Genomic DNA, 14,948 nt, shown 5'->3' on the forward strand with positions numbered 1-14,948 from the left:
TTGGGAAGGAGAGAGTGGGAGCAACGCACACACCGAAGTGCTCCAGCTGGCGGCTCAGTGACGTAATTATTAAAAACCCAATTTCAGACCCCCGTTGTGCGCATGCGCAGGACGCGGAAGCGGAGAGTCCCCCTCTGCGGTGTGATAACGGTACCTGGCGAGGCACGGATGGGAACTACGCGTGATTTATCTCCAGATTTACATTTATTCCTTCAAAACTGAACTGATACGTAGATGAATTGTGCACATGTTATCGGGTCCAGGTCATTGTTGAGCTTTTTGACCACTACATTATAGCCGCAAGTGGCCATTCCGACACGGGAGCTAACGTTAGCCTCGTTAGCACGGGGGAGAACCGCATTAACAACACCTCGAAGAAGGTGGAGGAAAACATGCTGTTTGTAACTGGGGTGTAGCCTGCGGACCTCCTGCGTGTGTCTGGTCTGAATCCTCACTTGGGAGTGGTGCAGTCCGCCCATCAGACCGGTTGATGCTCCATCCTCTGAAGCCTCTTCAGCCCCAGCCTCCACACAGCAGGTAAGACACCCCAGTACACCATATAACCAAGTCCTCACAACAACAACAACAGGCTATTGTGGTGTATTCTCCATTTGAATCACGCATGCTGTTGCGGCACACGCACACGCACACATCCAATAAGTGAATGGTCCCAGGGGTCATGCAGGGCAGTGCTGATGTAGAACTCTTGCTCATCATTGGGAGATGTTTACAGGGGAATTAACGCTAGTCAAGCTGCCTGTATTTCCGATCGGGTGGATCACCAGATAGGGCCGTCGGCTGGGGTTTCATGATGAACCATTGGCCCGTGTGTCTGGTTCTTTGTGTGAGGGCATCTCACGCATCCAGCCGCTGGAGGACAGCTGCTGTGGGGAGGAGACAGGTCACCGCACAATGGATGTTTAGAAGCAGACGTTCAGTCGTCAACAGCGGCGATCAGCCCAATCTGCCAATCTTCTCTACTCCTCGTCTCATCTCCCTTCTTGACCTGATTTTCAATGGCATGTGGAACATTCTTGTTGCCATTGATCTATCTTCATTATTAGGTTATTATATTGTTATGAGCTATATCTCGGCCAAATGGAGCAGCATATGTTTGAGAACTCAAGCTGCTTTACTTCACTGAAATGAATGGCTTATAATCTAGCATTTCAGACCCTGATTCAGCAGTACATGTGGTTTCAGCCTAGCTGTAGTAGCATCCATATCCTAGGTCTTATGTTTAGAAGAGTAATGCATTAGGGTGGACATGTTAACATCCCATCCATAAGGTATAATGTATTAGAGTGGATATTTTATTATCATCTAATGCATAACACATAAGGTGTTATGCATTAGCTCTGCGTTTCCTGTTGATTCACGGTCAGCCAAGGTTTTCTTCAAAGAAAGTGTTTAATCACCTGTCTTTAGCCTTTATCTCGTTCCTGAATCAACCTGTGTTCATGTGAGCCAATGTTCCCCAAGATGTGTTTAGTGGTGCGCCATCGCCAAGGAGCCAATCGGCTTCCGGAAGCAGTGAGTCATGGCTGAGCATGTGCAGGGTGTGTGTCATCCTGTATGTAGAGGACAGCGAGACGGGCAGGAGATGTTGTTTTCACTCTGAATGATTTGACAAAGAGGAAGACTTCTTATTGGAAGACGGAGATAGTGACTGAGTGAGAAGACTACACACGTGTGTGTGTGTGTGTGTGTGTGTCATCTTGCTTGTTTACATCAGATGTCAGCATGTATATTCTGACTGGGTGCCATGCCTCTCTGAGATAGGATCTGTTACATAGAGGAACATTTTTAGCAGCAGGGATGCTTCCGGCCTTGTGTCCCACGCAAGCCTGGTGGTGGGTGGAGGAGGTGGAGGAGGAGGCAGCGGTGGCTGTATCCTGTCAGGTCTTTCTTGGCTCCTCCTGCTCTCCTACTCCCTCTCCTCTTGCTAACCTTTTCTCCTGCTACTCATTAACTTCTTCCCCACCTGCTCTCTTCAGTCATCTTCCCCTCCTTTCTCCTCCTGGTCCTATTCCCTGATTTCCCCTTTCTCCTCCTTCTCCTCACTCTATTCTCTTACCTCTCCTCCTCCGTGATCTCATGCTCTCCTCCTCCTCGCGTCTGTCTCGTCCTCAAAGCTCTCCTCCCTTTCTCCTTCTCAACCTTATTGTCCTCCCACTCCTTAACAGTATTCTTCAACCAAAAATAGAGGAGCAGAATTTGGGTCAGCAGCTCTTTCTGCTCCTATTCCTCTGTTCTCTATGTTTTCTCCATCTTTGATGAGACGTCTCCATTTCCTGCAGTTGTTGCAGCTGCCCTCATTTGTCCTTTGGGATTTAAAACAAACCACAAAGCAGCTGATCAGCCTTCTACTCTAGGCTACTGAAGCTAGATTGCTTTCAAAGAAAAATCCCACTCTTCATAAAATGTACGTTGGTGGCCAAATAAAGACCCGCAACTGTTCACGACAGATTATCATGTATTATCAGTTACAGTCTGAAAGGACACACACAAAGTAAATAAACATATTGTGACTGAAATACTCACATTTCAGCTACATTTTATCCATTTCAATGATTGTTCTTAATGTCAGCTTTTTCCGGTATTTTGGGGTCAGGTTTATTTCTATAGCCCTCGCAGTTACGGTCCGACAAGTGCCGGACAATTTAGCCACTCCCTAAACCTAGCCCCCCAAAGGGCGAGGAAGACCTCCCTCATTAACAGTGCAAACCTTGAGAAGGGACGCAGTAAGAGGGGCCCCTTCTTCCAAGGATGGATAGGAGTGCATTGGGTGCCATGATGGACAGACATCATGGTGGATCCTAAAGGTCTCGGAGTACTGAACGCTCCTCTTTCTCTCTTTCTTCCCCACAGATGAGTCGTCTCTGGCTGCGAGACATGGCCCTGACCGGCCAATCGAGCCGTGGTCCTCCAGTGGGACCGGCTCCCGGGGCCCCCACCTTGGCCACCCTGGGGGGTCCCACCTCCTCCCCCGTCCCTGAGACCCTCCTGGTGATGCCCACCGACCCAATCTTCCTCATGACCTCCACGGCTCAGACCATCTCCGGGGTCTTCGTCTGGACCGCCCTGCTACTCACCTGCCACCAGGTAACACCTCAGGCTCACCTGCCACCAGGTAACACCTCGGGCTCACCTGCCATCAGGCAACGTCACTAACACCTCAGACTCAGCTGTCACCTAGCCTGGGTATACCCATGCTGCCTTGCACGCGATTTCATTTCGCGCTGCTAGGCAGCCTGGATTCCATGGATCTGATTTTCGCCTGAGATAGGGAGCCAATCACAGAACGGGGAGGGACGGCAAGACGATGACGACGTCTATTCGACACACCCGTCGTCTTCTTTCTCATCGAATTTCTGTCGCTCTACATACGTCATCTGGTATTATTGACAAGATTGGCTATGAGCTACGTACAGACTCATGATAGACATTCGTAGTGCCCAGTAAACGCAATCGTAAACCACGCCTCAAATACGAGAAAATTAATGTGTGGTTCCCAGACCTCTTCTCAATGTAGATTGAGATGAGGTCTGGCGTTAGCCAGGCTAGCTGTCAACAGGTAACACCTCAGACTCACCTGTCACCAGGTAACACCTCAAAGTCACCTGTCACCAGGTGACGTCACTCACCTGTCACCAGGTAACACCTGAAACTCACCTGTCACCAGGTAACGTCACTCAACTCAAACTCACTTGTCACCTGGGAATATTAGTTTAAGACCAACTCAGCAGGTAACATTAGTTTAACATCAAAATTAAAACCCACCTGTGACCAGAAAATGTTAGTTTAAGACCCCAAACTCACCTGGTAACATTAGTTTAACATCTGTCTTTTAACATCTATCCGTTTAACATTGGTCTCACAACTCAAGCTCATTTGTTAGTTTGACTTTAATCTCACCCGCTATCAGGGACAGATAGTTATAGACCCACATGCGTGATGCACGTTTGATTACCTTAACCTGCGGCCTCTCATGCTTAATGGCTGTAGCAATGTCCCTGGTATATGCCACACTCTTTTATTTTACTTATTTGGCTAACTTTTAACACATGAGTGATGGTGTGGAGGCCATTTGATGGTAAAGTTTGTAGTTAATGATACATGGCCATAAAGCCATTGAGGAAAACTTTTTTCTGAGTGTGTGCACACTGATTGCTCAATGTGCAACAGGTGTGCAGCCTCACCCCGCCCCAGAGTCCAATCAGACTCGGCCAGGTGAGGCTGCTTCAACCAGCCATCCCCCACACACACTCTCACAGTGTCATTCTCTCCCTCATATTTAACCCTCCCCTTCCAGCCCGCCTAAAACACAAACCCAACCAAGGACTGCACTAAAGGATCAATTCATCATAAAACAAAGAAACTTTCTCTTGTTCAGTTCACCACCGATTATTGGAATTGATTTAAATTCTCGTCAGGAAAAACGTGATTTAGGCCCCGTTTACACGAGGACGCTTGCGGGTAAAAACGACAAAATATTTTATCGGAAGTGCCTTTCGTTAAGACGGTGACAGCGTTTTTGGGGCTTAAAAACGCAAAAATCTGAAACCACCCTCCAGAGTGGAAAACTTGAATACGCTCCGCCGTAGCGTTTCCGTCTACACTGCCAAGACGCAAAACTCTGCTCGGATCTGCTCACGTCGCGTACGCGTTTACGTCACATACAGCGCCAGTACAAGGAAATAAACAAACATGTTGGATTATTCCCATGCGTCGGACCGCCAAGCTGCTCTGGCAGCTCTAATAAACTTACAGGAGTCTTTCCACGAAATGTACAGGATATGTACAGATAGTATTACTGAACAGAGAAGGATCTGTAATTCTGTTTTGGTTTTCGCGGCGCAGTTAATAGAAGAAGGAAGATTCTACACATGCGCTCAGACATGGTGGTGTTGTGTGACGGTGTATCACAGCACCACCTAGCCGCCTGACAAAAAAATCCGCACACTTTTGCGTCACCGTATGCACGCAGATTTCCTCCCGAAAACGCTCGTCTAAACGCGGAAAAGTGAAGACGCGACGACACTTTTGATAAATTTGTTTGACCGGTTGCCATGGTTATCTCTGTGTTTATTTGCAGTTGCGGTGTTAATTAGCGATGTTGTCAGCTTACTGTTACATTAAATTGTAATCAGAAAACGCGTTTATATGCTATAGACCCTATACTCTAGGGCCTAGAGTATAGGTTGGTTGGTAAAGGTTGGTTACTTATGTTTTATTGTAGCCCTGTAACCTTGTTATTTGGAAGTTAAATACGTTATGAAAATAAAGGAAGACATTCAAAAAATCAGTATGATTTTCAGTCTGTACAAAATTTTATCATCTCAGAAACTTTTTCTAAAAAACATATCGATATTGGTTATCTGCCATAACAGCAAAATTAATATCGGATATCGGTATCGGACAAAATTTTCATATCGGTGCATCCCTAGTATGTATGTGTGAGTGTGTATGTGTCTATGTCACAAACAAAAGAGGCCCAAGGATGAGCGCTGCGTCGCCGTGGCAACAGGTGCGGCCATGACATCACATGGAGATGGGTGGGGAGAGGCGGCCTGGTGTTGCCTAGCAACTAACCCTCCCTGTGAGGTGGCATTCACACACTTTGCGGTGTGTGGTTGCGTGTGTGTGTCTGTTTTGAAAGCTGATCGGTGACTTTGTATATGAGGTGAAATAGAGTGAACCTCAAGGGTCACACTGAGTCACAGACACCTCCGTATTTGTGTGTGTCAGCCCATGATTTGGCTTCTTAGTTGATAAGGCAGGGTTAACCACAATCTCACCCCCCCCCCCCCCCCCCCCCCCCCGTTGTTGTTATGACAACGCGGCACCGTGCACTTCAACTGACCAGGGTAAACGTCAGAAAATAACAACTCAGTGTGTGTGTGTTTGTGTGAACCTGCAGCAGCTCTAGGTTGCTGTGTGTTGTGTGTTTGTGTGTGTGTGTGTGCATTTGTACCTGCAGCAAAAAACAGTAAACACACACACACACACACACACACACACAGGGTGTGTGTGTGTGTGCACCTAGACATCCCCCAGGGATGTCTAGGCGTTAGATTGGTCTCCCCAGCTCCTTCCTGTGCTGAGGACACTCTTCCCTTGCTGATTACCTGGACAGCATAGGATGGTTCAATGCAGAGAATGGGGATTAATAGACTTCATATTTTTCTTATTATTCCAGATTATATGTGTGCTAGACTCCTTTTCTGTCCACTCTTTGTCTCATATTATCACCTTGTCTCCTAGAATCCTTCTCTGTCTCCTACAATCGTTTTGGTCCCCTAATTGTCCCTGTATAATAGACATGCTGAAGTCACAGGCTGCATACAGTAGAATAAAAGAGGTAATGGTTCTCTCTCTCTCTCTCTCAGATCTACATGCACCTGCGGTACTACAGCTCGCCCAACGAGCAGCGCCACATCGTGCGCATCCTTTTCATCGTGCCGATCTATGCCTTCGACTCCTGGCTCAGCCTCCTCTTCTTCACCAACGAGGAGTACTACGTGTACTTCGACACGGTGCGCGACTGCTACGAGGGTAAGGAGCGCCGGGGAACCTTCTTAAAGGGGCGGTTCCACGCCACCAGGTGGGAGTGTGATCAGCCATCACAAGCCCTTTTAAAACACGCCCACATCATCATGATGTGGGCGTGTCAACCTATCGTATGAAGGATAGATAAGCAACGTTTGCTATAGTCCAATGGGTAGGCTGGTGGACGGATCTATCCAGTATATATCTAGGTGGACACGCCCACTAGTGTTGTCACTAGACTAATGGCTAATCACACTCACACCTGGTGGCATGGTGTCATCCCTTTTAAAGCATCTGAGACCAGTATCGGTCTGGGGTATCAAACCTGTGCCACTGTCTCTCCTGGCTTCACTCAAACATCCGTAAACGATATAATCTGTTAACATGACTTCTTTCTGCCAATCCTGCCTCAGGGCGTTCAGTGTCCGCACGCCTGACGTGAATATAAATATCAGAGGGAGAACTCTGTGTTTGTGGAAACACAGTTTGTAAAGTACTTGTGATGATTCTTTGGTCTGTGAACTTTCCCTGACTCTGTGCTGACGCAACATGCACAGGTTGTTAAAGAGAAGGCGCTATGTTGCTGTTGTTCACACGCTCAATACTCTCACTTTACACACTTTCTATAGTTGGCCGGCTTTATAAAGTTGGGTGTTGGGTTTTGTGCACCTTGAGATGAAACCCGTAGGCTTAGATGCTATAACTTTCATTAGCTACGTTTCAGTAATCTGTTGTGTTCAGTTATTAATGTCGTGTGGGAATGCTGGATGTTGAGCACACTAATTAATAATATACTGTCTCTTATGTAACCACTTGTCTATGTGTGGCATGGCTCATGGGGCATGGCATTAGCTAGTCAAGGGTTAGATTCCCACTGATGCATGCAATGATGAACTCATGGTTTGGTTTAATCACACGATGACTTAAGTGTGACTCTGATTTCGGTTTAAACTAAATCTTTAAACAACTTCTGGGGCACAGATTCTTGGCTGGAACCAAACACAACCTAGTTTCGTACTGTGGGGAGGAAGCGGTCAATAGTCACTTTTTTACTGTATACTGCTGGCTGAGTTTGTCTTGTATAAATAGCAAATCAAGCCCTACGTATCCCCGCCCCCAACGACATGATTGGTCGAAACAAATATGATGCGAAAGAAAGGGAAACACCCTGTTCACCACTAACCCTGCCTGCCATCAGTCTTGACATATGATTGTAAAATCAGGTCAGACTTTAGATATTAATCTAAAGTTCAATATCTAATATCTATCAGTCGTTAGATTCATATCTAGTCAAGTCATGGTGTGAATCAATCAAACCATGAGTTCATCATTGCAAGTAAGGCTTTAGATATGACTCTAAAGCCTGATTAACTACGACTCTGTGTCTAACTGTCTCCTCGCTCTCTCTGTGTCCCCAGCATTCGTCATCTACAACTTCCTCAGCCTGTGCTACGAGTACCTCGGCGGAGAGAGCGCCATCATGGCCGAGATCCGCGGGAAACCCATCGAGTCAGTCTGACCCTTTGACCTCTTCAGTTAACTTCCTGCTCCAGTTTACGTGACTCACTCTGCATAAACTGAACTCAAATCAACTGTTGTTCACACCACTGTAAACCCTTTACACTCCATCACTGCTTCAAACTGTTTTACTCACTGCTGTGAGCTGACTTTATAATAACAACGATGGCTGCATTTAACAAAATAACAGACGTGAACCTTGCAACTTTCTTTCACGACCCGACGTCATGAAAGACGTCGGGTCTTTCATGACGTCGGGTCAGGAGAGAAAGTGGCATGGTTCTGGTGAATGTCTGTCATTTAGTTTAAGTGTGTGGTGGTGGCGTCCTCGCCCTTCACAGGAGGGGCTCCCCCCCTGAGCTGTGCCGTACTAAGACTCTGTACTCCCCAGGTCCAGCTGTGTGTATGGGACCTGCTGTCTGTGGGGGCGGACCTACTCCATCGGATTCCTGCGCTTCTGTAAACAGGTGCGCACGTGTCTCTGTTCCCTGCTCCACCTGCTCACGCCTGAGCCTGTTCCCCTCGATCACTGCAGTGCTAGCTCCTCTCCGACGGTGAAAGCCTGCTCTGAGTGTTTTTCAGGCTCGTCGGTCGAGTTTGACGCCATGTCGGCGCTCTCCCCCTGACTCTCTCCTTCCCCCGCCGCTCTCTGTCGCCCCCTGCAGGCCACGCTGCAGTTCTGCGTGGTGAAGCCCCTGATGGCCGTGATCACCGTCGTCCTTCAGGCTTTCGGGAAGTACCGAGACGGGGACTTCAAGTACGTACCAGACCGGACTCCTGGTTTAGTAAAGAGAACGGCACGGCAATGGTTCTGAGCCATGAGCCTCTGCTGCTGGAGGAGCAGGAGTGAATTCATAGAAGTTCATAGGCACACCACCATCATCATCATCATTATCATCGTCATCTTAATAATACGCTTTCGTGTTCCGATCTTTGTTTGGCACTGTTGACACGATTACCAAAATTATACTTCTTTCATTAGAAACATTTGTACATTTTAAAATGACATGTTTTTCTACTAGTCTTATTTTTTGACTATATTGGTCTGTTCACACACATTTTCCCTCTTGAATTGATAAAGCACATCTGGTTATTTGTTATTTCATGAACCAATGCCATAATCTTGATGTTACAGTCTTAGAGTATTCACTGTGTGTTCAGCACTGCTGTCTGTGGCTGCTTTCTCTCTCTCTCTCTCTCTCTCTCTCTCTGCTGACCAAACACTCCTCTGAAGCTCCTGTATTGACTCACTCTGACCATTAAGCGTTATTAAGTACATGTCGTGCGATTCTTGGAGGTCGTTCCCTTCGAGAATCGCCTTTGACAAAACTCTCAGAAATAGAGTGAACCCTGGCTAGCTCCTCCTAGACCTCCTCCTAGATCTGATTAGGAGTGTTGCAACCACACCTTGTGAAATCAAACATGTAATTAAGATGATCCAATGGTTCATGCCTTTGTAGTGGTAGCAGTTACGCACTTGATGTTTTCGTTGTACGTCCTGGCACAAAAATTGTACGAAGCATTGTGCAGCATCTTATCCTAGCTATCTTTGTTGTAGACGGGGAATGGGTTAACCTAGTCATTGTTAGTGCTTGGCACTTGGTTCTATGAACATCCGTACTGTACTGACAGCCATATACTGTTTTTTTTATTGCTAAACTCCCTAAATGTAAATGTAGTCCATGTGTCTGAATGTGTCCATTCAGACAAACTCTAAGGCTTGACCAGATTCACTCCGTGCAGAGTCACTTACCCTCTCCCCTCCTCCCCCAGCGTTGCCAGCGGTTACCTGTACATCACCATCGTGTACAACATCTCAGTGAGCCTGTCACTATACGCCCTGTTCCTGTTCTACTTCGCGGCCCGCGACCTCCTGGTGCCGTACAACCCCATGCTCAAGTTCTTCATGGTCAAGTCGGTCATCTTCCTCTCCTTCTGGCAGGGTGAGAACCTAACCATCAAGCACCTTCGCTGGGTTCATGTACATATGGATCATACATAGTCTCACTACCTCTAGTAAATACACACACAATGCACCTCCAAATACATACATTATCTCAGAAAATGAAGTTATTCTTCCCAACACAAACTCCAAAATGGAGACAATACACTCTGAAATGCACACTTTACATCTCTCTCTCTGTCTCTCTGTCTCTCTCCCCCTCCCTCCCTCCCTCCAGGCATGCTGCTGGCCATCCTGGAGAAGTGCGGGGCCATCCCTCAGATCAGCTCGGCCGAGGTGTCGGTGGGCGAGGGAACGGTCGCCGCCGGTTACCAGAACTTCATCATCTGCATCGAGATGTTCTTCGCCTCGGTGGCGCTGCGCCACGCCTTCACCTACAAGGTGTACATGGACAAGAGGCTGGACGCCTACGGTACGGAGCCTCACCTGGTCTCATCTGGTTTCAGCTGGTGTCACCTAGGATAACCTAGTATCACCTGACCTCACCTAGTCTCACCTGGTGGCAACTGGTCTCACATGATGTCACCTGACCCGACCTAGTCTCTCTGGTGTCACCTAGTGTCATCTGACATTAACTAAAAAAATATTATGTTATGTGTGTGTGTGTATATATATATATATATATATATATATATATATATATATATATAATATTATAAAATATTTTGTTATGTGTTTGTTTTCTTCTGTAAACACACACACGCAGACTTTGTGTCTTTCTTACGAACTGGTTAACTGCTCTACCTGCAGTCCCTCTTGACACTAACTCTCTGTCAGTTCTCTTCGTCATCGTTACTCTCCTCTGTTGTCTCTGCCATGTCCTCTTACCCTCCTCCCCCTCTATCCCTCTCTCTCTTCCTGTCGTTCTCTCTATCTCCCTGTCTCTCTCTATCCCTGTCTCTCTCCCCCTGTCTCTGTCTCTCCGTCTCTCTTTCCCCCTGTCTCACTCTCCCTGTCTCTCTCTCTGCCTGTCTGACTCCTCTGTTCTGTGTTTCTGCTCCCCCTCTGTGCTGCACTCTCAGGTTCCTTCCCTAACTATGGACAGTACGGTAGGTCTTCTGCTAGCTGCTAACGCCGCTAATAGCGTAGCGGCTATTAGTGCTGCTAATGGCACTGCGGCCCTCTTCCTTCACTTATTCATCTTGTACCTGTCTTGTGTCTGTTTGGCTGTTTTATAGTGCATCTGTTTTTACCACCTGCTGTGATATTGATTAGCCTTTTCATTACAAGCCATTTCACTTGTGATGTCACTAATGGGTTGATTATGAAGCATCTTGTCATGGCTAATCAACACCACACCTGGTGGTAGAACGGGGGCTCGTTAAAGGGTATGGCTTCGTCATTTGCCTGAGAAGAATCTTATCTTCCATCGGTGGCGTGAATATGATTTTACAATCCATAACCGCCGGCGAACTTAATATATTATTTTGCAACAAAATGTTTTGCAGACACAGGATGGAGTTTTGACACTGCCTGTGTGAACATCATTCAGTCCGTACCTCCCACCACCTTTATTCTCGCACCACCTTTATTCTCTCACCTCTCCTCCCCGCTCGGTTCATAAAGCCGCCCCCCTCCCTCCCCCCTGGGATGTCAACAGACCAGTACTTCACTACCATGTCTCCTGTGAACTGCTATTGATGGTCTTGCCTACCATCTTATTAAAAGGCCCTCAAAGAGTTAAGTCCTAGATTCAGGACTTAAATATACTTATTATGGAACAACACAATATCAGACTTAAGTTAAGTTGTGACGTTGTGACCTAGACTGAATAGGGCTGTGGTTCTCAAACATTTTCTACTGGTGTACCAGAGTAGTGTACTAGAGTAGCTCCTTAACCGGCACAAAATAAAATAAAACATAAATAATGTTGTTTTATTTGGCAGTGTAAACATTAACATTAAAAGGGTGCAAATACTCACAATTTCGTTAGATCCATGTGCCTGTGCTTCAATCAGGCTGAAAAAAAACTATTTCTCTTTTTTATGGGTACCCCCTGCAGAACTCCAAAGTACCACATGGGGTACACATACCCCCATTTGAGAACCACCTGAATAGGGCATAGGGGTGAATTGAAGCGGGACCTGGTATGTGCTGGTGTGTTGACATCCCTCTGACTTTCCTTTGCCTTCATATTGACTAACATCCCCCCCCCCCCTCTGGCAGGTCGCTGCGCCCCCATGAAGAGCATCTCCAGCAGCCTGAAGGAGACCATGAACCCGGGGGACATGGTGCAGGACGCCATCCACAACTTCTCCCCGGCCTACCAGCAGTACACGCAGCAGTCCACCCTGGAGCAGGCGGGGGGGCCGCCCCTCTCCCGTAGCCACAGCAATGTCAGCGCCCGGGCCGACAACGAAAAGACCCTGCTGCTGAGCTCCGACGACGAGTTCTGAGGCGAACGCACGCTAAAGGAAAACAAACAAAACACACAAAACATGTAACACACAAAACATGTAAACACACACATGCATACACACATAACACATACAAAGCAAGGATATACAGAAAAAGTTCACAAACACACACACACACACACACACTCACATGCTGGTTTTCCAAGTCAGCGACTATTCCTTACGTGACAACAAGCCAATCTTTCTCGGTTTGACCGGGAAGCTTTTGCGTGTTTTTGCCGATGTTTTTCAGTAAATTTTGGACGTATTCCGACATTTTTCGGGGGAACAGTTCCGTCATATTCCAAACGGATCAACCATGTTTCACATAAAGATCTGTCAGATTCCGAAATGTTGGAACATATTTCGGAAACCAAATTCCGACAGAATTAGCTTCATCCGGAAAGCAACCAGTGAATAATATACATCTCGCTGTAATTTACTTCAGGTCAACTTGATGAGTTGCGCGTTGCATAGAAAGACACGTATGGCAAGTTTATTCAAACCCAGATAAATGCCAACAATAACCGATATTCTACACTTCTAATCGAACAGATCCTGATGTTTAATAGATACATAGATATATGAGGAACTCTGAGTATCTTTACGGCTTATTTTATGAATGTTAGCTCAGCCCCTAGAGTCAAAGCTCCACCAGGTACCAGTCATCCAGCCAGGTGGTGTACTCTGATCACAGCTGGGGTATAAGTAGATACACAGACAAGCCTTCCAATCAGTTCATTCAGACCGAATCAACTGATTGGACAGGCTAATTACAGGCCAGCAACAGATCTCAGATCTCATACTTTTTATGTCCGAGCATTTGATTTATTGATTGTCGGGATGTAAAGATGATTCAAACAATAATACAAAAAATGCTTCTGAAATTCTTAAACAGATTGCATATCCTAGCTTTAAATATTCTGGTATTGCTGAAAATGGCCCCAAAAAACAGGTGGTTTTGGTCTTAACAGAACGTCTGCCTTAAATCAATGGTCAACAGATATATATGTGAGAAATGCTGAAGACATATATGGCATTTATTGACACTTAATATTGCTGTACTGTATTTTAATATATACCTATTAATTTTAAGTCTTAGTTCATTCTTTTTTAATGTTTTCTATGACCTAAATGGTATGACTTGATAAAAAAAAGCCAGTTGGGAAACTGTATATTCCAGCGATATGGAGAGTCATTCCACTGTTTGTGTGTAATATTTTGCTGTGTGTTTCTATGGGCGAGTGGAGCAGGAGTTTGGTCTGTTTTCCCGCTCTTCGTCGTGGTGTGGTGGGTGTAAGCATTAAGCAGTAGTATTTTATGTTACTGATTTCCATTTTGTATCCCTACTGATGTTGGCTTCTCAAGCTCCCCAGAGGCCCCCCCCTGGTGCCTGGCTGAGGATACCTAGTGACCCTAAGCATGGGTCAAGGTACATCGGACCCTTAATGTGGTTCAGGGGACCTAGCGAGCCTGAGCCTGGTTAAAGTATCCCAGACCCCTAAGCCTTGCTCAGGGTACCTAGGAACCCTTAGTCTGGGCAGGGTATCTAGTGATCCTAAGCCTGGGTCAGGGAACCTAGGAACCCTTAGTCTGGGCAGGGTATCTAGTGATCCTAAGCCTGGGTCAGGAAATCTAGGAACCCTTAGTCCTGCGCAGGGTATCTAGTGATCCTAAGCCTGGGTCAGGGAACCTAGGAACCCTTAGTCTGGGCAGGGTATCTAGTGATCCTAAGCCTGGGTCAGGGAACCTTGTGACCCTTAATGTTGTCAGGTTACCTAGACCACTCAGCGTGGGAACCTAGGACCATCCGTTTAGGTGATCAAGCACCAGCTACTCTGACTTTTAGTTCTCGCCTTCACGTTTTGTGTCAAATGCAGAATCTAACACAATAGTCGACCAAATGACAAATTGTCTTTCAATGTAATTAGAGCAAAGCTTTCTCTTTGTGACTACTGATGTTTGCCAGGGATGGAGAATCTACGTCAGCCAATGAGGCTTGGCGACATGCCAGTCTTCTGGCAGACCGCTGAGCTACCTCTGTCAGCCATTTTTAAAGTTCACCGCCAACGGTCGTGTGGTTAATCTTATAGTCGCTCCAATTAATGACGTCATTTTTGTAAATCACTTATCGTTACAGTGAGACTATCTGCTCTTTGGCTGAGCACACACAAACACACACACACACACGCTTTGAGCTTCGATCCATTGGTTGTTATGTTTAAGAGAGTGAAATGAATGCCTTAGTTTTGTTAATTCCCTGGACTCAGCATCCATCTTAAGCTCATTGAAGAAGCGATGACATGAGGCTTTTGATACTGTGTATTCAAAAAGGTATATTTTAATTAAAAAGCTGAATATATTATACCAGAAATAAGATATTGTAAATACCTCCTAATTTAACTCTGTTAAAAATGTATGATGGTGATTTTAGTGTTGGCTTAGTGCTTTTGTTGTCTTTCACAATTCTTAAGTCTTTCTTTTCATTTGTATATTAGTATTTCACTGTGTGTGAAAGC

The 14,948-nt window shown here is 46.2% G+C and overlaps 1 protein-coding gene across 2 annotated transcripts; it reads left to right on the forward strand.

Annotated features, from left to right (window-relative positions):
- Positions 1–146: 146 nt before the first annotated feature.
- Positions 147–14,863, forward strand: LOC307082299 (transmembrane protein 184B-like). Of its 2 annotated transcripts, none has more exons than XM_079745822.1 (9): positions 147–537; positions 2,872–3,105; positions 6,393–6,558; positions 7,971–8,061; positions 8,462–8,624; positions 8,736–8,827; positions 9,844–10,013; positions 10,251–10,445; positions 12,200–14,863. In XM_079745822.1, exons 2-9 carry the CDS (start codon positions 2,872–2,874, stop codon positions 12,427–12,429), a joined length of 1,341 nt encoding a protein of 446 aa, XP_079601948.1. In that variant the 5' UTR covers positions 147–537; the 3' UTR covers positions 12,430–14,863. The 2 variants fall into 2 exon arrangements, with proteins under 2 accessions (XP_079601948.1, XP_079601949.1); XM_079745823.1 differs by having other exon boundaries at positions 8,462–8,537.
- Positions 14,864–14,948: the final 85 nt, after the last annotated feature.

Source organism: Pollachius pollachius (genome assembly GCF_949987615.1).
Source record: "Pollachius pollachius genome assembly, chromosome: 11".
Lineage (NCBI taxonomy): Eukaryota > Metazoa > Chordata > Actinopteri > Gadiformes > Gadidae > Pollachius > Pollachius pollachius.

Coding starts and splice junctions, on each gene's coding strand:
- LOC307082299 (XM_079745822.1), top strand. CDS start 2,872: ATGAGTCGTCTCTGGCTGCGAGACATGGCCCTGACCGGCCAATCGAGC. Junction 8,828..9,843: donor TACCGAGACGGGGACTTCAA/GTACGTACCAGA, acceptor CTCCTCCCCCAG/CGTTGCCAGCGGTTACCTGT. Junction 10,446..12,199: donor CAAGAGGCTGGACGCCTACG/GTACGGAGCCTC, acceptor CCCCTCTGGCAG/GTCGCTGCGCCCCCATGAAG.